We start from the raw sequence: 22,734 nt of genomic DNA on the forward strand, positions 1-22,734 counted from the left end.
GACTATTTTTCTACAAACAGAAAAAATAAAATTACTTGTGTCTTTACAGAAGACAACAGAAAGCAGATTGGGGTGCTCAAAAAGTATCGGCTTGCTTTATATAGTCAGGGTAGGCTTTCTTATATCGTCTTGATAATTACTTTGTCTTGTCATAAATTGCTATAAGTAATCTAGAACACCACAGATCAATAAAACCTAGGCACGTTGTCAGAAAGGCAACTTCCTCAAATTAGGTGGTTGATGACTAGCAAATCTCATCAAACCTTGCATGTTTCACCACCAAATTAAAAGAAATTTAGTATCTATTTTAAGTGAACATTGTATCTCAGCAAAAGCCATAGTGAATCTGAACTGACTAATTATCTCATAAGTGCAAGCTTAATTCTATCATATATCACATGGCCATTTGCATTGTTTACACCCAAAATGTACGCTAACCTTACTTTTAAAAACCTCCATTACTGTTCTGATGAAAATACAATCCTAGGTTTTGGTCAAATTCTGGTACTGTTGCACCAATCTCTTCTGTGCATGCTTATTCAAACTACCGTAAGAGAAGACAGTGATCTTGCTGGCACTTGAAATGTCAGCCGTTATGGTAAGAAAAAAATGGGTACGTTTAGTTACTTTTTCTAAAACTTCTTAATATGTTTTTTGGGAGGTGCTGAAGCTGCTTTTCCTGAAGTCACCTTTAACAAACTATTCTGTGTGTTTTAACAAACAGAATTGAGAAGTGCTTCCTGGTAAAAGACTCTACGAAGCAATTAGTAGCCTTTATGGAAACTAGATGAAGAGAAGAATCTAAAGCATTTAGCAATTGCAAAGACCTTTATTGTCTGTACACTCCAAGGTCATGATCATTATTCCTATTATATCAGAGGACAGAAGGCAATTCAACAATTACAAGATTAAAAAAAGAAAAAGACATTGTTTCCTTGCCTTATGAGAGCCTGAAAATTCTGTGGTGCTGCCTTTTTGGACGTTCCAGTGACATAACATCGGGAGCCTGATTCAAAAACTGAATAATTGTTCAAGGGCAAGAACATAAAATGGGTAATTGTTCAAGGGAATAGTGTGTAGGCAATGTGAGTGATGTGATTAGACATGGTGTCAATAAGGATTTCAGGGTTGTTGGTGAGTGTAATGTTTGATTTTTCTGCGGTGTAATTGACTGAAATCTCTCTCGTCATATAATTAAATCATTATTTCATCTTGGAAGCTGTTTCATCATATTAAGAAATGGACAGGCTACAAAAATACAAAAGATTACATAGCTTCTATAACACAGTTAAAGCTTTGTATTCCTTGTGAAAGGCTGAAGGGCTATAAATACCATGCCTGGGCACAAACCTTTAGCTGTGGATTCCGATTCTGAATTCTGTTCTGTTTTTTCCTCACCATTAGACTCATCCACTTCTGCTACCGTAGTTAACTCTGGTTCACTCTTATAAAGCCTATAATCAGGGCCCTGAGGAACAGTAGGTTATGAGGTAAATACAGGCATTTTTGTACAAGCATTTACGTCTTAAGACTCAAACTAGTTATTTTGTGATTACTCTGCTCTCACTTTTAAACAATGTTTCATTGTTCAATTGATATTGTAGCAGTATTTCTTTGTAGTTAATCTGAGTAACAACATTTGCAGACTTCCGGAAATTACAGAAAAAAAATTTGCCATAAAGTGGAGGGTTTTTTTTTTTTCCTTTCAAATGAACTTCAGGAAAGAAATTTCTGTAAGGCTTCAGCAAAAACTGACTCCGAGCTTAGAGTGTTACAAGAACTTGTGAGCAGAAGAATATAATTTTCTGAAATTTACTCAGATACAAGCACTTAAGTCTTAAGACATTTTATATATGTGTAAGAATATATGACAAAAAATGTGAAGAGCAAATGATGGAGCTATAAATAAAACTAAGTAGGCAAAAGTAAAAACATAACGCAAAAGTAGCCAGATGACAAAATAAAAATTGTGACTGTGCAAAGAAAGAGGGATGCTTGAAGAACAACGTGGCGGTTTAAGCCACTTACACAGTAAGATCCATTTCTCTGATATCCTTGAACTTGGTGAATCTTCTTTTCTTCTGGCAGATGTACTGGGCCCCTGCTATAACAGAGCAAGGAGCTGCTATCACTGGGCAGAGGGGGGATTATGGGAGGATGCTCTGTAAAGTCATAGGACCGAGGGAGTGGAGGACGAGGTGGGACTACTTCCTCTTCCTAAAGATTGTAGAATAGTCACCTTATTTAGATGTGCGCACCTGTTACAATTATTTATAACTTAAAAAGAAAAATATATTACCATAGCTACACCAGCTATAGATTTCAGAATTAAAGGGACAATGTCACACTAAAGAAAAAAATAAAGCAAAGATAGTTTTCTTTTCTTTTTTTTCTTCCTCTCATTTACTTACTTTTGCTTTTTAATTTATTGCTACCACCCAGAATACTTCAATAGTTTCATTATTCAACTTACCAAAATTTTCAATTCTAATATCTGCACTTTGTGTTGGACATGTATGAACTCTCTTTTAAAAATTAAATTCAGTATCTTTTAAAAGACTTGTATATAAATTAAGACTTTCAGAAAGTTCTGTAAGCCAGATGTATATTGCATACACCTTAGATGACCATGACAATGTCCCTTTAAAACTGCAACTTCTAGCCAGATTTTCAGAGGAATTCAACATTTGAGAGCTCCCACAGTTTCAGCTGCTCTTGTGAGTGCTCTGGCCATCTGAGAACCAGGCTCAATATGTGAACAGACATATAATGCAATGTATTTTTTCTCATTAAAAGTGTGGTGGGTAGAAAACAAATCCATAAATCAGGGTTTATATTTCTAGGGTAAGAGCACAGGGAGAGCAAAATGTGAGAAATGGAAAAGAGAAACATACCAGTAAGAATATAAAGACACCGAACAAATGAAAAGTGTTAGAATTACTAGTGAAGATATCAGTCTTTAAAACTGTTTCAAAATGCAATATTTTCATAGAAACATACTGAATACATACTTGAGACATCCTTAAAAAATTACAATAACTATCATTTTTAAGATATGTATATTAGAAATTCAGTGATGCTAAGATGGTAAATATGCTGAAACCATACCTCACTTTTATATTTAATAGCTGAAAACGTCCTTGATCCCATGATACCTGTTTGTGGGAAGAGGGGGAAAGATACAGAAAGAAAGAAAAATTGTTTTCAATAAACTGCTTTTAAAATACGAACTATATAACCTGTTGCTATCAAATAGACAAAGCATCAACTCAAAATAGATTATTGCTTCCTTCTTTTCTCAGCAATTGTACCATTTTTTCAAACATACAAAAGCACCTATGGAGCTTATCCTTTAAAAACGTGTATGATCCAATCTCACTTCTTTACAAGATAAAAACAATCAGTTTACCTGCCTCTGAAGAGCTTCTTTGCTGTTTATGTTTACTTAAACCCTCCATGACATCTTGAATTCTCCACAGTTCCTTCTGAATCTGAGCACGCTGTATCCCTGCTGTCTCAGTCTGCCAGTAAATAAACAGCATATATAGGCAATAAATTAGAACACATTGCAAGTGGAAAGCAACAGAAAACATTTGTCTTTCTTTTGACTACACTGCATATCCTTTGCCAATGAAGGAAAATAAAATGCAGTAATGACAGGCACTCTCCCATAAAAATGCAACATTCAAGTATTGTCAGAAACCCACCAAGATTAACTAATTTCATGATGTGTCAGTTAATTTGACAGTTCAAACTCTACTTAAGAATAGAATTGTAACTACTGTGTCCAAAGAAAATCAAAGCTAACTTTGCACAGGAGTCTTACATACAACAAAAGAAAAGCCATCATCAGTTCCAACCCCAAAGTAGGTGGAGATGAACACAGTCTTTGCCTACTGGCATACGATCTGTGGGCCTATTTACATTCAAAGTCATGCATGCTTTGGACCTTGTAACACAAATTTCTCAGCTCTTGGGCTTGCTTGTAATCTCCCTTTCATAGCTGCACAGAAAATCAATCCCTGGAGCAAACAGCCTTTAATGCCACCCAGCACGGACTGCACCCATCTGGCTCATCCAGGTAATGGGTGCACATCTCTGGGCGTGCATGCGTCTCCTGGAAAGATCTCCTTGGAAATTCAGAACCTGCACTGACTGTCCAATCCTTCACAGCACAGCGCAGAGAGCTAACAAAATACATGTCAGAACTCTTCGTGTGTGAGACCTGAAGCAAGGCTTGGAATAATTCTTAATATAATTTATTTTGATAGAATGATTTAATTACATTTTAAAATATTCAGTTAAATGGAAGGATTTGTGTGAAGATTTACTATGACTGTCATAGCAATTAAGGTCTGAGAAAACTACCCTGGTTTTGACACCATCACTGAAACAAAAATGGGAGGCTTCCAGACACAGGAAAACCAGTGCTGTAGCTTCAAAAAAATCAGGAAAAGCTGAAGACCTCCTCAGAACTTACAAGGTGTAACAAGGAAAGGTCTGTAAGTTAATGCACCACATTTTTTCATTTGTGTAGTTTGTAAACAAAATTATAGAAAATGAAAGTGACTTAAGTGTACTTTAAGACCTACACCACACCTGAATTTCTCCAAGCCGATCTAGTTGCTCCTGCATATGGTTTCTTGTTACAGTTACATCATATTCCAATTTATCATATTCTCTCCAAGCTCTTTCCAGTTCCTAAGTATATGACAAAAGTAAAGAATTACAGATGCATATTCAAGTGGAAAAAAAGGATATTTATTTTTCTTTATTCAGTGGCATGAAACTTCAGGAAGTAATGTATAAATGGATATCAGCAATAAATAAATATGTATTTTAGAGAATGCAATGTTTAAACAGCTTTTTGATTTTCTAATGATGCTGAAAGAAATTCAAACAAACAGCATTTTGTCTTTTCAAAAATAAAAAAGATAGCAAGGGCAAAATCTTCAGAATATGTCTTTATAGACAGCAGGCATGTGGGTCTTAAGCTGTCCTTCCACTGAGGCAGAAAACCCACAGAAATGGATGCAATTCTATCTCTTTTACCACATAGAGTACATATATTTCAGTGCAGAGCATGTGTGTGTATAAGCAATACATTATGCAAGCCAAATGTAAGTCATCCAACCCTGCCTGTAATGTTACCAGTGAATGCCTCAGGTCTGCTAATACACCATTATTTTACATATATAAAACTATAACTGCCTGAAGGGAGAAGGTGCAAAAAGAAAATCTTTGAGGTCAGCTCTACCATTTCACTTTTTAAGCCTACATCAAGCAATTTAGTCAATTTAGCATAAATGAAATAGTGAAATGTGGGAAAGTGTATCTTGAGGATTTTCTTTCCCCTGATTCTCTACTCTCTCTACTCCTTGTTCAACCAATTCCTTTTATAACAGTCTAACATTCAGACTAAAACCAATATTTTTGGGCCTTATTCACATCAATTTCACCACAGCAAACCACTGGAATTAAACACTGATATACCTTTTTGGATATATATGTAAGCAGGGAAAAATTATTCTTTGTCTCACTGTAGAAACCATCATGACATGGAAAAGGACAGTAAATAGCAAATCCTTTTTTTTTTTTCCCCTCCAGTTTTGAGGTTTTTGCGAGTGCATAACTTGAAAGATCTTTGAATATAATGGCCCACTATTAAGAAAGACCATGACTGTATAATCTTTTATTTTCATCCTGCAGCTGCTTTTGCTTAAATTAAGTCACCTATAGAATCACAGAATGTGTTGGGTTGGAAGGGACCTTTAAACATCATCCAGTCCAACCCCCGTGCAGTGAGCAGGGACATTGTTACTAGATCAGGTTGCTCAGAGCCCCATCATGCCTTATCTGGAGTATCTCCAGGGACAGGGCCTCCCACCACGTCTCTGGGCAACCTGTTCCAGTGATCTACCACCCTCATATTGAAGAAGTTTTTCCTAATATCCATCTATCTGATCAACTATCTGATAGTTTATGCTTTCCACTATTTTGCCATCACATAAAGTAGCTTATTTGCATTATTTACTTCTTCTGTAATCAATTTTTCATACTAAAAAGATGAAAATTACCACACCAGTAAAAGTCTGTATGCACTCATTCCTAGTCTGCCCTCCCTCCCCACCCCCCAAAAAATCAAGAAAGACCACCTGACTAATACAGTAAAAAGATCACTTTCCAGCTGCCTTTGACAAAAATACAATCAAGTAAAAGACAACTGAGTTTTGGGGGAATGTAATGAAAAAATAACCAAAGACAACCCAATTAAGAAGATGAACATGAAGATAACCATTTAACACTTCATTGAGTTTTACTGGCAAGAACATATTACTTACAGCAGTGGCTCGCGATACTTCTCGACAAGTGCTAAGTAGTCCATTCTGCAAGTCATCTCTCTGTAAGACTACATTTTGTATGGCTGCGGGATTATCTGCATTCATTTCTATCTCCTGACTTGCTGATAGCAAAGCTTGCTCAAGCGTGTACTATTATAATAAAAAGAATTATTTTTAATGTTCTGCATCATTGGGTTGATTTTAATTTCATTTCAGTTACCAATGTTCTGATAATAAGCATGTAAAATAACATCCACTTTATGTAATAAATACAATTGTCCTACTTTCTCCTTGTGTAGCTGTTGAAGCTTCTCTTCCAGTGCTTGTACAACTTTATCTTGTTCACATAAACGGCTAAGCTTAGCCTAGTATATAACAGAAAATTACTACAATTAGGATTTCAGTTTTAACATCTTCAGCAATCAAAATATAACTTGATCAAATAATTACAAGAATCTATATAAAATGTTATTACAATAAAATATGAATTCTAAAACTCTGAAGGCATCGGTGTTTTATTTTCAAATTAACCTTACGAAATCCGCCTAAGCTACTATGAAATAAGTGTTATTATAACTTGAAACAGTGTGGCTCAAAACATGTAATTTTATAGCTATATCTTTACAACTTAATAATAGGTATTACATGCCATGTTAATGTAGATACTCCTCAGTATTATAAAGAATATTACATACATTCACAGTCTTTCCCATGGCTTATTTCAGGTTTTTAATAGTTAGTTACTAACACTGTCTATGCTCTGCTGTTTTACCTTCAATTGAGGCTTGGCTATGACTAAAACTGTTCCACTCCAGCTCCAGTTTGACCAAGCAACTGTTCAGTGCACTCTAACCAATCTGAACCAGTTTATTTCCTATTTGAGGAACTTTTTTTGTTCATTCTGTGCTGTTCTGACTTTTTAACTCTAAGATAACACTGGAAGCCTGCTTTCCTTTTTACTCTTAAAATATCACCTCTTAAATCAGTACCTCTACTCTTAGTTGCATTGTGCAAGAATGACTAGATGTGTATATGTATGCATACAGTATGACTGTATATGTGTATTTTTCACCACCACTTTTAAAACTGATTTTAAACATCAAGACTCTTTGCTTTAAGAACTAGCAACCCAATACTCCAAATGGTAATGACCCATGCTAAATTTCAGTTTTGGAGTATTGCTCATATTTCCTGAGAAATCACACCTCTCATGCTTAAACTGAACTACAGCTACTGAGTTTTAAATTCTAAAGTAATTAATTCATTTCTAGAAGCAATTCACCTTTGAACAGATACGATGCTTGAAATTTCAGCCTAAAATGCAATACTTTCTGCATATTAGAAGCTTATTACAAAAAGAATTGTATGCCCCTCAATCTCACAGAGCAATTTCTGTTGGTAATCACCTGTAGGAACTGTGTTTCAAACCCAAAATCCAAAGGGAAAATTAATATCAAAATAAAGAGACAAATACCAACATTTCCAAGATAGAAGAAATACAAATGACTTACATCAATATCCAGCTCTTCAGCTCTATATTTGTATAGTGTACCCCTACATTCTTCTTGTGTTAACTATAGGGAAGAATAATATTGCCATAAAACAACTTAATTGGACTATGAAAATGAAATCACTGTTCAGCTTAAGAGCCTTAATACAGAAATCAGCTATTGTTTGAAAGTCAAACATACCACAACGAACAATATATTTTAGCCAATATATATTAATGAAGATAAGGAAATGGAATGCCAAGCAGACTGTCAGTAGAAAGTTGCATTAACTTAATAGGCTATGTTTCTAATGCAAACTGGACTTTTAAAGATATACAACTAACTCAATCAAACATGGATCATGTAGGAAGATGAAGCTGCCAGAGTACACCTGGACACAGTTATGCATCAGTATGTACATTTTCTTATGTGCATTCTAAATACAGGGACTCATTCTACTTGGAATGAACCATTCTAGGCCCGCTACAGTCAAGCATATTCACAAGGAGGATATTCTGATGTGAATCTGAAATCAGAACAGAATGACATAAGTATATAAAGTATGTGTAAAATATCTTGTTACACACATATGCACAGTAAGTACTGCCAAACACTTTTCTGCCTACTTTTTCATATGGATTCCCTCTTCAATAAAGTATTTCCAGAAATGCCATAAATGGAAGCATTTCTATTTTATCTTTGGACCTAGGCAAACTTGTCTCCCCATGCCAGTCAGTATGTAAGGCATCCTCAAGCTACTTTCATACAGCTCCTTACATTAAGTTTTTAACTCTTTCAGTCTCTGAACTGATCAGTAGCATGATTTAAAAATATTTTACATGAAAAAAAGGTATCTCCCTGTTTTAGAATCAAGTGTCACATACAGTAACTCCTTAATGCCCTATACTGCAAGTATTGGCATACCACTATCGTCCTTCGTATTCTATTTAAAAATGTGTACATTGAGTCCCAGCATAGATGCTTTCCTTTCATAATTAGGACATAATAACTTAATAGTGCAAGAAAGACTATAAAAACACAAGTCCATGTTAAAGGAGAGTTATAAATAAAAGGACTAGGGAAGGGTTAATCAGACAAGCATTCCAAACATACAGTAAATCCTCAACACACTTAAGTGTTTCATTTCAAGACATTATGTCCACATACCTCATGCAAATGCGCCTGGTGACAATTTAGAAGTATGTAGAGTGTATTAAAACCACACAGTAACTTTCTTTGAAATGGACATTTTATGAAAATGAGTGTTGGAGTATGAAAAAAGCCACAGCACTTTTGCACTTCATGAATGTCACAAAAATTAAGATATCTATTTAAACTCCTATTATTGTAGAGTTGTGATTTTTAACTGTTGATTTTATCACAATGAGAGAAAAATGAGAAATGGAAATATTTTTTAGAAACTCATAAACATGGCCAAATGTCTTTAACTTTCAGAGAAAATCTAGTTATGTTTCACAACAGAAAGGTTTTATAAAAGAAAGATTAACCCCTATTAGATAACTCCATCTTCCCAAGACAGTGCTCAGCATTTTATATGGCTTGCCTGGAAAACTGTAATGTTATTTTTTCAGGCCATATTTTTAAAAAACTTTTTATTTTTTGCAATTTCAACCTTAATTATAGCTGAGTTTAAAACAGCTTGCCAATTCAGCATCCTTATCCCTGCCTAAAAGGAATATATTTTAAGTATTCAGAAAATGAAAACATTCAAAGAATACTATACACGTGCAAATTCTTATTAAAATCCTATCACTCTTTTAAAATTGCTGCCAACTTCTTCCTTTTGTCAGTGGCACCAGTTTCCCACAATAGGCACTGCTGGAAAGCCACTTCATTTCAACATTTCTACTGCAACATTTTACATAGACTTAATGCAAAACCTCTAAAAATAGTATGAAACACTTCACCCATCTCTGACAAAACAGCACCTCCTCTTTCCACAGCACATCTATAAATCAGCTTGAGGGAAAAAATGCAGAATGCTATTGGATCCTACTGGAATTATGAGAAGAGATGCAGCAGACAAAACACAATTACACATTACAAACAAGGTTATCAACCTCATAACCCTGGAAAATGCATTATAAGAGCTCCAACGATCAAGTTACAAAATGTATTTTGAGTCACGTTCAACAAACGCCTCTCTCACCAAGCCATGCCTATACACATTTTATCAAGACAGTAATTTCAGGGGAAGAGTGCCACCTACTGAACCTCTGACATGACTTCGACACTTCTGCAACATTTGCCTGCTCAAATACAAGTCCATTCCTCTTAACATGGCGAAATACACTGTGCAGCTCCTAAACATTAAGGAGCAGAATCCTGAATACCTACAAATAGAATTCACTATTTCTGAAAGGGAAACTGCACTTGCAGAGTTTGGCCAAACGCGTATTTTACATGTGAAAAGGTAAAGTGACCTTAACTGAACCTCCATCTTCTGTTAGAAATTTGTCATCTGCTGTACAGTCCCCATCTCCATCAAATGCCAGTACAAGATGAATGACAGAAGTGGACAAATCCACCACAAAGGACACAATATAAGGTGTCCTTAGAGGAAAATTTCTTCCCAAATAAATGAGATTAGCCAAATCTCTCCCTTGAGACATAAGGGATTAAACCGATTTAAGCAGTCAATATTAAAAACATTTAAGTGACAGTATTATTTCATTACCTAATAAGTTATTTTCAGATTTAACTAACCATTTTGATTCAATAAATATATGGCAGGAAATTTCATACCCTAAGAGCACACTAAGCATCTCTACAAGATACTGCACTTAGGAAATTAAAACAGGAAAATCTAGGACACTTTGTGGGGAGCACAAGGTTAAAGTCAGACTTCCAAGAGGCTTTTTTCTTTTCCTTCTTTTTCTTTTTTAAAATTACTTCTTACTAGCAGGGCAGTTTACCTGACAGTAAGCAAGGTTCTCCTCTAATTTTACATAATGCAACAGATAACATTTAAAATACAAATTGGAAAGATTTTCAGCTCAAAGACAGTCGTCTTGTGTTAATAATAATAGAAAAATGTACTAAACAAAATCTCCCTGTTCTCAGGATCAAAAAAATCAAGTACTGTTTTAATATGTTTTTAATGTAAGAAGAACAATTATTGAAGCAAAGACCTGCATGTTAGCTTGTTGCACTCACATTTTCATTTTTTCCCCTTTAGGGAACACACACATAAGAGGAACTGAGGAAATTCTACTTTTTAAAATCAGCATATCCTGCTCTAGAAAACAAGATTAACACTCTTCACCTAGTATTAGAAAAAACATAAAAACTTCAAGGTAGAAATAGGTCCAGGCTGTAAAAACCTCTATTTTTCTTGTCTGTATATATGGAATTATTGCCCTGGTTTATACTTGCAGATTTACAGTACAGTCTGTAGAGCAGACTGATGTAAGCCAAAGTGGTTTCAATAACTGTGAAGATGTAACAAATTACAAACAAATGTCTTATAAATAATGCATTTGAAATAGTATATATTTTAGCTGTTTCACAAAAGAACCATTAATCATTACAAACAACCAGGACAGAAGATACCTTAAGTTTTAATTAAATACAAGCTTTTCTTGCTTTCCTTTGCTTAACCCTAAACAAGCTCAGTCATTAAATTGAACTGATCAAACAGATGCAAAGAAAGATCCTTTTCTCTGCCCGCAGGAATGGTTACAGTCATCAGAAACTAGTTTATCATCTTGACAACAAAACAGGTTTCAGTCGCTTACGCAGAGGCTTCTCCCAATGGTTTACATTTCTTTAAAACTACAGTGGGAAAGATGACTGGTAAAAACAATTTGTGTTGTTTGAATAAAAAAAATTATCTGTTGTTTAAACTTTAAATAAATTCACAGAATTTAAACAGGTTAGGTTTGCATTACAGAAGTTCAGAAGACTAGGTGGTGAAATTTTGAGGTTATTTTTATTCTTTCTTGGAAGTCAGTTAATGCAGTATTTCACATAGGAAACTTCACCCATGAATGCAGAAGGTGTTGCTTATTTTCCAGTTCATGTAACACATGGGATCTTCTGCCCAAGCCTGACAACATGTTGCAAACACTCTGACCCAATGAGACCACATCTGTAGTGACAAAAGGCTATTCAGTCTTCATGACCTGTTAGATTCGCTGTTTGATGAGAATGTCAAAAAAAGGTGCTTATTCAGTGTCAAATACGAAGCTGCAGGTGTGCCTACAAGGTGAATCACAGAATGGTTTGGGTTGGAGGGCGCCTTGAAGATCATCCAGTCCAACTCCCCTGCCATAGGCAGGGACACCTCTCACCAGACCAGGTTGCCCAAAAGCCCTGTCCAACCTGGCCTTGAGCACTTCCAGGGAGGGGACATCCACAACTTCCCTGGGCAACCTGTTCAGTGTCTCACCACCCACACAGTAAAGAATTTATTCCCAATGTCTTAGATAAGACATTAGATTTAGATTAACCTATTATCTTTTAGTTTAAAACCATTACCCCTTGTCCTGTTGCTACACGCCCGTGTAAACAGTCCCTCCTCAGCTTTTCTGTAGGCCCCCTTCAGGTACTGGAAGGCTGCTACAAGGTCTCCCTGGAGCCTTCTCCAGGCCGAACAACCCCAATTCTCTGAGCCTGTCTTCATAAGGGAGGTGCTCCAGCCCTCTGATCATCTTCATAGCCCTCCTCTGGACTCTCTCCAACAGATCCATGTCCTTCTTATGTTGGAAGACAATGCTGTACAGTGATACTTTAGCTGAAAGCATAGCTTCATCAAGACAGCACTCTGAAATTTATTTGTATCCCTAAAGAAGTGGTCCGACTAGCCCAGGCACAGCTACAGAAGCAGAGCTAGTTTACCCTGACACAACCAAACCACCTCTGTTCATTACGTGTACGTTGAAATATTTGTCTTACATACCCTATTACAAAAAATTGATTTGCTTTAAAAAAATAACAACAGCTAAGTTTCTTTAAAAAACAAACCCCAACAACAAAACAGCAAAAACCAGTTTCATTTAAGGCCTGAGGGCACCTTACTTCTCCCGTTCAACTCTCAAATAGTCCCTTCAGGTTCCATGCTAAAGCTCCTGCTTTGCACACACAAATTGGATGATCCTGAAATAAAAGTCACTCACAACCCAACTTCCTCTGGAAAGCTGAGATTTTTCTTGCAACTTTTCTGGATCACAAGCAAATCTACAACGTGAAGTTGTCTTCCAAAAAAAAAAAAAAGAAACATGAAATTAAGCTGCAGCACTTTTTAGAAATATAGCAAAGCATTAATCACTAATAAATGACTGTTTTACATGGCAGAATGGCTCCTTTTCAACAAACTATGCAGCCGTTATATGTTGTTTTGGCTCGTAAGGGCATAAATGCATGTGTAAGGAAACTGGTCAGATTATTTCCTTCTGACTGGCAGCCAGAATTGCACACCTCATCTGCTGCAAAGTATCATAGTCATTTAAGTAAGAACATCATCTCTGTTGCAGTTGAGGCTAAAAACTTCTTAACACTCCCTGATGAGACAGGAGCTACTCAGTTAAGCCCCAGCAACCCTAAGACACTGCAGTGCCAACAGATAGGTATTGGCCATGCTCATAAGTTAATGCAGGTCTCAACTCACAGATAATATTTCCATTCACATTTCTGATTCTTCTTCCATCTTACCATTTAAAACCATCACTAGATACTCTGTAAGTGTGCACGGTTAAGTCTGCTGTGACTTTATGAACAGACACTGCCTTTTGGATTTACAGTCCCCAGATCAAAGTAATTTTGATCCTTCCTTTCTTCAGTGGCTAAAGGCTTGGTAGGTGCAAACAAAAACGTGTAAATCCACTTCCTAGAACAAAACAAAATTGCCAGAAATGACCAGGTAAACACCACTCACATGCTTTTGTAGTGGTCAAAAGAAAGAAGCACCTTTGAACACTAATTGCAGAGAATCATGCTAGGACAAATGTTGGAAGCTTATTGGAAGTTTCACAAATTTACTGGACACCTGCATAAAACATCAACTAATTAAATCGTCTAGACAGAAAAAAGTTATTCAAAAGGGTACATTTAATACTTAACAACAAAAACGCAGCAAAAGCCATGCTAACGATATTGCAGCATTTTATAAAGCATGGATGACTTGTGGTTTTCCAAAGCAAATAAGAGAAACACCGATGTTATGAATAAATCTGAGGAACAACCAAAACTGTCACTAAGGAAAATTTTTGCAGATGATAAAGCAATTTCATTCACTATCCAAGACCTTACTTGCTGGTACAGTTGTGGTCTTAGCGCCGAGTTCTCAATCATAGTGTGAACCATGGTGATTAAAGGTTCATTCTCTTTCATCTATTTCAAATCAGGAGGAGCATACAGCAAACATCAGTTTACAGCATGGCTAGATTTGAAAGACGACACTGTAAAATATAGCCTCTACTTTAATTTTTTCTAATAATGCAGTAGTTTACATTTTATCCCATGCTTTTTATATATTCCATCATTCAGTAATATCAACATCTGAAAAGTTTAATAATATCAAACAAATGTAGCAAAAACACATAAATGCTCAAAACCATGTAATATTTATTCACCAACACTTTCCCTTTTTAAAAATAAAAAGGCTTAAAATAAGGCTGGCTTTGCACGATATTGCAATGAAAAATATTATTGGATTATACAATAGGAACACTCAAAACTTTATTAGAAAACCTTTTAAATAATAGATTTAATAACTCAATGTACATTAAAAAGATATAAGCATTCCCAGCCTCTACATATTGAAGGAAGGTTTAGACTTAAGTTCATGTATCACAAAAAGCATTTATATACTGCAATGATTTATGTACTAGGGAACTTTGAATCACTACACATTATATTTATCCACCCCCACATTTGAGTGTGAAACTATTTAAAAACTGGTCAGGCACTTTCTGTACTGATTTGTATTTACTGATGTGTGCAAATGTCAAAACCAGATGCTTTGATTAATACAGTTAAAAATTGCATATATTTAGGATTTCAGAAAAGTACAACAGTATGGGACTTTTGAATTTAAAAAGAAGAATTTCCTAACAGTAAGGAAAAAAGTTATTTTCCTCTCCAAAAGAAACTGAAAAGTCACTTAATGAACAATCTCCCTCCTATTTTTGTTGGAAACTTTAGGACTTGTTCAGCAATACGTGTTTCAAGTATGGTTACACAGGAAGGAAGTGTGTGTACGAATATTTATGATCTTTCACTCTGTCTTTATATGCACTCACCATGAATTTGCATAGCATGGTTTTGTTTCATAGACTGAAATGCAACAGAAAGCCTGAGTTTTTGATGCTTCTTAGAATTTCTTGCACCTAATTAGTCAGGAAAAAAAAACTAAGTACTTTTTTTCTCCTTATGGGAAACACATTTTTCTTGCTATAGATCGAGGACCTTTTTGTTGTTTTTCTATATATAGTAAAGTCTGATCAGCTGTTAAGTTAATCACCCAATAAAGAGCACCTAATCTTAAGAAGGCAAGGTTATGATGCTCTGTTTGTTCAAGGCAGGAAAAAGCTCAAACGAGCAACCTCTCTCATTTGCTCCATCATCTACAGTTATAGATAAACAGAAAGCTACAACTGACACAAGATATTCTGCCTTTACATTAAAATTTTGACCAGAGAATGCGTGCACCGGGTGATACCAAAAGATATCTCAATAGTAAGATCAACAAAGAAGGTCCAAAGCCAAGCAATCTAACTACAACCAACTGAAATATTTGTAAAGGAAAAATTACCCTGGGGCTGAATTATTTTATTAGGAGTATACTGGTTTGGATGCATTTTTATTAGGAGGATTTCAACAGCTTCAGGCTCTTTGGCTAATTAATTTTCACAATATTTCCAATTTTTCCTTTCTGAACGATAACAGATAACACCAGAATTAATTTCTGTGGAACTGTTCAAAGATTGTTTTCATCCAGATTAGAAAAGCAGCAAAGTGGATTTGCTCAAGACATGTTCCAAAGTGATGTTTTGTCCTTCAGCCAGCTCCAACTTTGACTTATAAGATGCCCTCCAATATTTTTGCTACCACTGGTGCTTAACTGTGCTTATCTGACATTGTTTGCAAAGGCCAGTTATTTCCAGAAAAGCTCCACTTCCTTAAGCCCTTATGGAGCAAAGATCAAAAAGCAGATAATTGGTAGAGTAATGCCAACCAAAGAACCCTTGTAGCAGTCAAATATAGCAAGCCTTGCCCCCTCTTTAGTATTTTTGGAAACATTATTTCCTGACATTTAACTATTGAGAAGTTAAGTTCTTGAGCAATCTGTCACAAACCTTCCATTAACTAGAGCTAGTGCATACACAAGTGCACACTGAGTACTGCAGAATTGGCCAAGTAAACCAGAGCTAACCAGAACATGATGGCAAGTCCCAAGGTGAAGAGGATACCTATTCTGTGTTCTTAAAACATTATCATGAGGCTGTTCCCAAACTGAAGTTGGACACTACTATTCACAGCGAATAAACAGCTCAAGAAAAAATATTTGCTTGTTCATAACAGAAACAAGCCTCAATTTTCCCTAACTTCAGAAAAAAGAGATTAATTTTGAACAGTGAAGGACATATTTTAGATCCTAGTTATAATACTAATAAAATTATACAGTCTCTCCAATTAAGAAGTCACAAAAATTGGAATTAAGATTTTTTTTAAAAAAAAAACAACAAAACCTGAAGTGTGAACTGCCTGATGCCACACAGCAACACAGGAGTAAAACGAAACAAAATCCAGCAGTCTTTATCACTTTCTACTTCTAGTAAGTAACTCCTCCTCCCCAGAAGTTATGCTTCATATTTGCTTTTATCTTTACTGATGTAATATATAAAAGCATTTTTCTACTTGGAAACAATGGAAAAAACACCTCCTTGCCATATGAACTATATGAACAGCTACATTATTTATAAGTGAGCATCTGAGTGGGTATTTTGTGTTTTAAACTGTAAAGCCGAGCTACTGACAATTTTTCTCTTCCTTCCTTTCCCTAAATTCTCTTCCCTGTTTGATAACATGCTATACAGATGACATTTCAGTATCAGCTGGAATAGTGACTTCCTACCAGGACAGATGACTTCACTGATGAGGTAAGACCGTGTGTTATGGGTGACAAAAGACTGAGCTCAGACTGGCAGTTTTATCCATTCCCTCTCAAGCTTCTTGAAGGTAAGAGCAGTGGCAAAGGGATCTGACCAAGCTTTTCTCCCACCTCTCCTCTGCTCTTTAATCTTCTGTCCAAAGAAAGGAGGAAAAGCACTTCTCCTTCCTGCCTCCTTTTTAGAGTAATGCTGCCTCCAGATGAGTCTTTTTTTCATCCTATAGAGCCCCTGTCCCCCTTCTTCCTCTGGACAGGGAAAGGTTAAAAAGCAGCAGCAGAAAAAAAAACAACAGTGGTGGCTGGGTCAGCTCACTCTACCTTTTCCAGTTAACCTGAAAAGTACAAGAGTCCTATACATTGCTAATATAGAACATGGAATATTAGGCTGAAACACTAGAAACCAGATATAATACAGGATATCTGTCAGCTCTATCCAAATTCCCTTATACTATTCCAGCCTCCCTTAATTTACTACTTTTTCCCAGAACCACCTCCAACACCTCAGAAAGATGGTGCTGAAGAGGAAAAAATTGAAGCAAAACACCAAGACAGTTTGGACATTGGCTGTGGGACCTTCACTCCTTTATTTGACAACTACTGCTTCAAGTTCTCTTTATTTTATGCAACCTTTGAAAATTGAAAAAAAAAACCAAACCTAAAAATGAAAGCACCAGCAGAAGTATATAGACAACTTAACACCTACGCTATACACAAATAACCACTTCAAAAAGAGGAAAAAAAAAAAGACTAAATGAAATTTACCAGGGCTTCTACTGTGACAAACCAATCAGGGATACACTGAGATCAGTATGACAACATGCATGGAGTTTTACATAGAGAGCTTGAGCTCAGTAGAAAAGGACTTTTCAGACGAAGAAAACTTTTACTATCGACATAAGAAGCATACTGAAAGACTGGTTTGCTGGAATTCTCTGTAGTAACAGATTCAAGTAGGACGTCCTGCCTTGGCTTTATTTACAAGGAGGAAAAACCCCCATGCCTAGCTTTTATTTGGAAAAAAACTATGCTCCAACTTTCCATTACTGCTACTGTAATTACTGAGTACAAACACATTAAGGACACCTCTGGGTTGCATTTAGTAATACACAATAAGTGAATCCTTAAAACTTGATAATGCAGAAGACTGAGATTGTTTGTGTCCTCATAACATGTCCCATGCTTGCAAACAAATCTTTGCCTAGGGTTGCTAGCTATGTCCAAAAAACCACTTAAAAGGCAAAGGAATCTCTCACCTGTCTCTCTATGAACCCTTAGCCAGTAGAGGCATTCACAACCTCAGTTTAAAAAAAAAAAGGAGGATGCCTGACAATCATTCTTTTGACCATAAGACATCAAAGAAACCATATGGCTGGATACATGTGTGCCAGTCTCTTCAATCTTTTTATCTCTGAACTCCAACAACAACAAAAACTCTGAAAGCATAATACAAAAACATCACAAAGCATAACATAAGAATTCCTAAGCATGTCAAAAGGAATCAGCAGTACAAAAATGAAGCATGACTTTAAAAAGGCTATGGGATATTCTTGAGTCTTGATAAGAAGACTTGTTGTCTACTACCTAGCCAGTAGACAACAACTTACTGCAACAGCATAAATGTTACCCTCCCTACATATGAACTTTAGTCTGAAAATTCACCTGTGCAGTCTCGGTACAAACTTTCAAATTATTGTTATGTATGGTACTGAACTCTTTGTGACCAAAACAGTGAGAGCTGAAGATAACAGAATTGGAGTTCTAGGCAAAGCAGGTTTTGACACTATTTTCAGAGATTAAGTATGAGTGGAAATACCTAATTTAAGTACACCGGACATTTAAAATTCAAGGGCAGCACGTGATTATGCAAACTGGCTACAGATGTGGATAACGAGGAGGTAAGGCCTCAACTAGATGAAAACAACCTTTTGATTATTTTCTTCCTGACATAAAGGAAAACTGATAATGGACAAAGTAACAAAAATATATATATGAGATACCACCCCTAGAAGCAGTGGCACTCAAAAGCAAAGATTCTCAGGGGGGTTTATTTCATACAGGTAGATGGCAGTATATTAAAACAAGGGGAAAAAAAATAAAACACTGATCAGAAACTGGGACAAGTATTCCCATCTGCTCTTACATGTTTTTGTGATTAATATATTTTAGACTTGATAATGATTGCTTACTGTAAGAAGTGCAGTGATTTCTTGCGTCTCTGGTAGGGGTAATTATGGCACATTTATAAGATTTAGACACTTCCCTAAATTAATGTTTACCACATACATTACATTTCTAAATTTTACCTGATGCAAGTAAAAATAATACTCTTTTTAACACTTCACATGTTATACATAGGAAATTATCTCTGGTTTATCCTATTATACTCACAAGCTTGGCTAATCAAGCAGCAGCATGGTACATAGTGTTACATTTCACACAGACAGTTGCCCTTTCTTAGCAACAAATTATATTATGTTGAAGACAAAATTATTCCCCTATTCCAAAACATTATAAACTGGAAATATTTGAGTTGGATGAAGTATTTTGGCACAATTTAGCAAGCAGTTTTTCCCTACTATTTTAGACCTCCTGCAGCCCCTTAAGGCAACACAGAGACCTTTAGAAATGCTTTGCCATCTAACTGAACTGGTCACAATTCACATCTTGTTTCCAAAGCATCATGAGAAAATAAAGTGACTGGGTGAACCAAGCATGTGCACACATTTGTCTCTGTGTGTGTTTGTGTGTTTTTTAGTAACTCATTGAGATTCTACTACAGGAACATGGAGGACATAAAAGTTCTAAGAATAGTTGGGTTTCAGTGTAAGGCTTAATTTTAAAAAATCCAACTATTTTTATTTCTTTAACTAATGGAAACCTAGTTACTTATATTTCTTCTAATCACTTACGACTGTGTTTTATAAATGCTAGTAAAAATTTCCCATTTAAAAACTTCTGACTTACATCTTGTACAGGAGTCTCATTAGATCGTGCAACAAAGCCATAAAAAGAGGTACATGATATAATTCTTCACTTGGCAATAATTTATGATGGTGAAAACAGAATTGTACTCTCACTCCTTAAGCTATCAGAAGTTGTAAAGTAAAACCTTATCCTCATAGAAATCCTTAAGAAATGAGTAAAAGGAGAAAAACAAATGAGTCATGCTATGATTTGTTTATATCATATTTTCATGTTTGACCTCCCTTTCATTTAATGTCCTGTAGAACACCTAACTCTTAATTTGGAAAACTAAAATGATCAGAAATACTTATTTTCTATAAATTGCACGTGTGTCATATGAGCTTGCAAACATATTATGACTTTGATTAAAGATGGTAAAATCTACAGTTAGTGTTATAAGAAAGAGACGAAGAACAGAAAAAATAATTAGTGGGTGGCTACTGTATTCTGAAAAATTTAAAATTGAGAGGTTTTTTTCCCATTACATGTCAAATTTGTAATTGATTAAGACATTCTGTGCTACTTAAAATGGGTACATATTATATATCTGACTTCACAAAAGTAATTGAAAAATCTTTCTCCCCAAATATTTCCAGCTTGAGACAAGCAGACAAAAAGTATTAATAAATGTAAATGCACAAGAAAATTGCAAATCCCACCTGATGATCCAAATATATGGCATTCCTTTGAAGGTGATGTGAAAGAATCTCATTCTAGCAGGCAGCAGTCAGGGGGGAAAAGGAAAGGGACAGAAAGTGCAGAATGCATGAAAAGAGCTTTAAAAGATGTAAACTAGACAGTGATCTTTCTGTTTTATGTAGAAATATAATGCTGCTTTATCTGCTTTTCTTTTGGTGAACTGTTAACAAGTTTTGATCCCGAAACAGAAGTGATGAAAGTTTGCAACAAATCAGACTATGAACTACTTTTTGATTTTACATACAAAATACAGTAAGCTTACATAAGTGTTTACTACACAGACAACTCTAAACCCTCTGGTAAATCTGTATTTTAAGCATGTCATGATCTTCATACATAGATTACAAATAAGATTGTATCTGGCAAGAGGCAGTATAAAAAAAACAGTTAATCTCATGATCTATCACTATGAAATTTGATTATAACAACAGGTTAAAAACCTTTAACTTTAAACTTAACTACAATATATTTTTAAATAGTCTAATATAAATTTGACTCAGCTATTATCAAAAAGCTATGAATAAAGCCTCAAAGGATTAATAGCAGAACATCACATACACAAAGAACTAATCTTACTCTATTCTACTCCCATAGTAGTCAGAAAATGTTGCACTAATGGTACAATGCAAACTGATTAATGAATGACTACAGGTTAGTGAGAATGGCACATGACACACATTGCTTTATAGCTGACCTTTGGGCTGCTGGCCTCAAGTTTTAGTTGCATGAGCTGTGCTAGTGTGTGTTCCCGGATACTACTCAGTTCAGCTTGCTGCCGTCTCAGCTTTATTAGCAGCAGCGTGAGCTCCTCTGGCTGAAGGAGTGCAGTGTGAGAAGCCAAAGAGTAGAAAAAAGGTTAATTGGTATCCTAAACAATACTTAATTAAAATAAGGGTTCTTAGTATCTTTCTTACAAAAGCTTCCTATAGTGACTCAACAAAAGATACACCATTTTTCCCCAAATTGACCACTTTCAAACATAAAATGAAGGGTTAACTTTTAACTACTCAAAACAGTTGATACTGCAAATGCAATAACATTCAGTATAAAGGACAAAAATTAGTGAGGATTTTGCAGGAGAAAGTCTGTGCAGCCATCAATCTTTTCTGACATGCATATCAAATTGATGATATTGACTTAAATGAAGGTGGAGATAATTCCAGCTCTTAGGATATCATTTTCTGGACATAGACAGCCATTTCAGCTTGGTGAAAGAATCAAAAAATACCCTTAACAAAACTTAGTTTCTAAAATGATTCTTCAAATGTATGTGTCAAAATTAAGAGTAAAAATAATTTTAAAACCTCACAATAAGTGAACTACACCAGAAACAATCACGTTTCACAAAATGAAACTGTCCAAGCATGACAAAATAATTTTCCATCTCACCTTCCACAGGTCTGAGGCTATCAGTTAATTTATTGCTTTACTTTTTGACTAAGATGTACATACAGCCTGAGGAAGGGATGAAGAATAGTATTTTAAACCCAAGATTATATATATAATGGAAATAAAGTCACACTAAAATGGGTATTTGTCAGGTAATTCCACATAGATCACTTTAGATCAGTTTGGGAAACTCTACCTGAACCATTCCTGGGAACCACTTCTATTTGCAATACTTCAGAGAAAACAAAACACTTAACATCACAAGTATTTTTTGTTATGTTCCTGTTTGTTTCTGTTTCTTACACTTCATCAGAAGTCAATCTTACAAAGAGGATAAATATTTATCCAGCATTTAGATTTTCTCACAAGGTCTGTGAGCTAAAAAAACCAAACCCAAACACAAAAACCCCCTAAAATCCCATTTGCTCTCTCCCACAGTCTCAGAATTCTCCCAGGGCACAGAAGTAAAGAAAAAAGCTCCAGAGCACCAAATATTAAATTACTGAAAACCAAATACCAGTTCCCTAGAATAAAGAAGAGAAATCCCCGAGAAGCAGCGTGGCGCTTGCACACTTCTGAGCTTGTACCAAAGTAGCCCACAAGAGGGAGCAAGGGATTTCCACATAGCTTCAGTCGTCAAAACCTTTTGCTTTGAGGGAAAATTAACACCAAAGCCAAATTATTTAAAGACCAATCTTCCTCTTATAGTACTCTTTCA

General features: G+C 35.5%; 1 protein-coding gene across 1 annotated transcript in view; it reads right to left on the bottom strand.

The window, feature by feature from the left end:
* PLEKHA5 (pleckstrin homology domain containing, family A member 5) overlaps positions 1 to 22,734 on the bottom strand; it is a 69,392-nt gene that overhangs the window by 14,169 nt on the left and 32,489 nt on the right. The window contains exons 10-16 of the mRNA XM_010186769.1: positions 7,853 to 7,915; positions 6,626 to 6,706; positions 6,342 to 6,491; positions 4,600 to 4,701; positions 3,410 to 3,521; positions 3,109 to 3,155; positions 1,351 to 1,468 (exon numbers count right to left, since the gene is read on the bottom strand). Coding sequence (XP_010185071.1) covers positions 1,351 to 1,468; positions 3,109 to 3,155; positions 3,410 to 3,521; positions 4,600 to 4,701; positions 6,342 to 6,491; positions 6,626 to 6,706; positions 7,853 to 7,915 — 673 coding nt within the window. The remainder of the gene's footprint in view (positions 1 to 1,350; positions 1,469 to 3,108; positions 3,156 to 3,409; positions 3,522 to 4,599; positions 4,702 to 6,341; positions 6,492 to 6,625; positions 6,707 to 7,852; positions 7,916 to 22,734) is intronic.

This window comes from Mesitornis unicolor, unplaced genomic scaffold, assembly GCF_000695765.1.
Source record: "Mesitornis unicolor isolate BGI_N332 unplaced genomic scaffold, ASM69576v1 scaffold4286, whole genome shotgun sequence".
NCBI lineage: Eukaryota > Metazoa > Chordata > Aves > Mesitornithiformes > Mesitornithidae > Mesitornis > Mesitornis unicolor.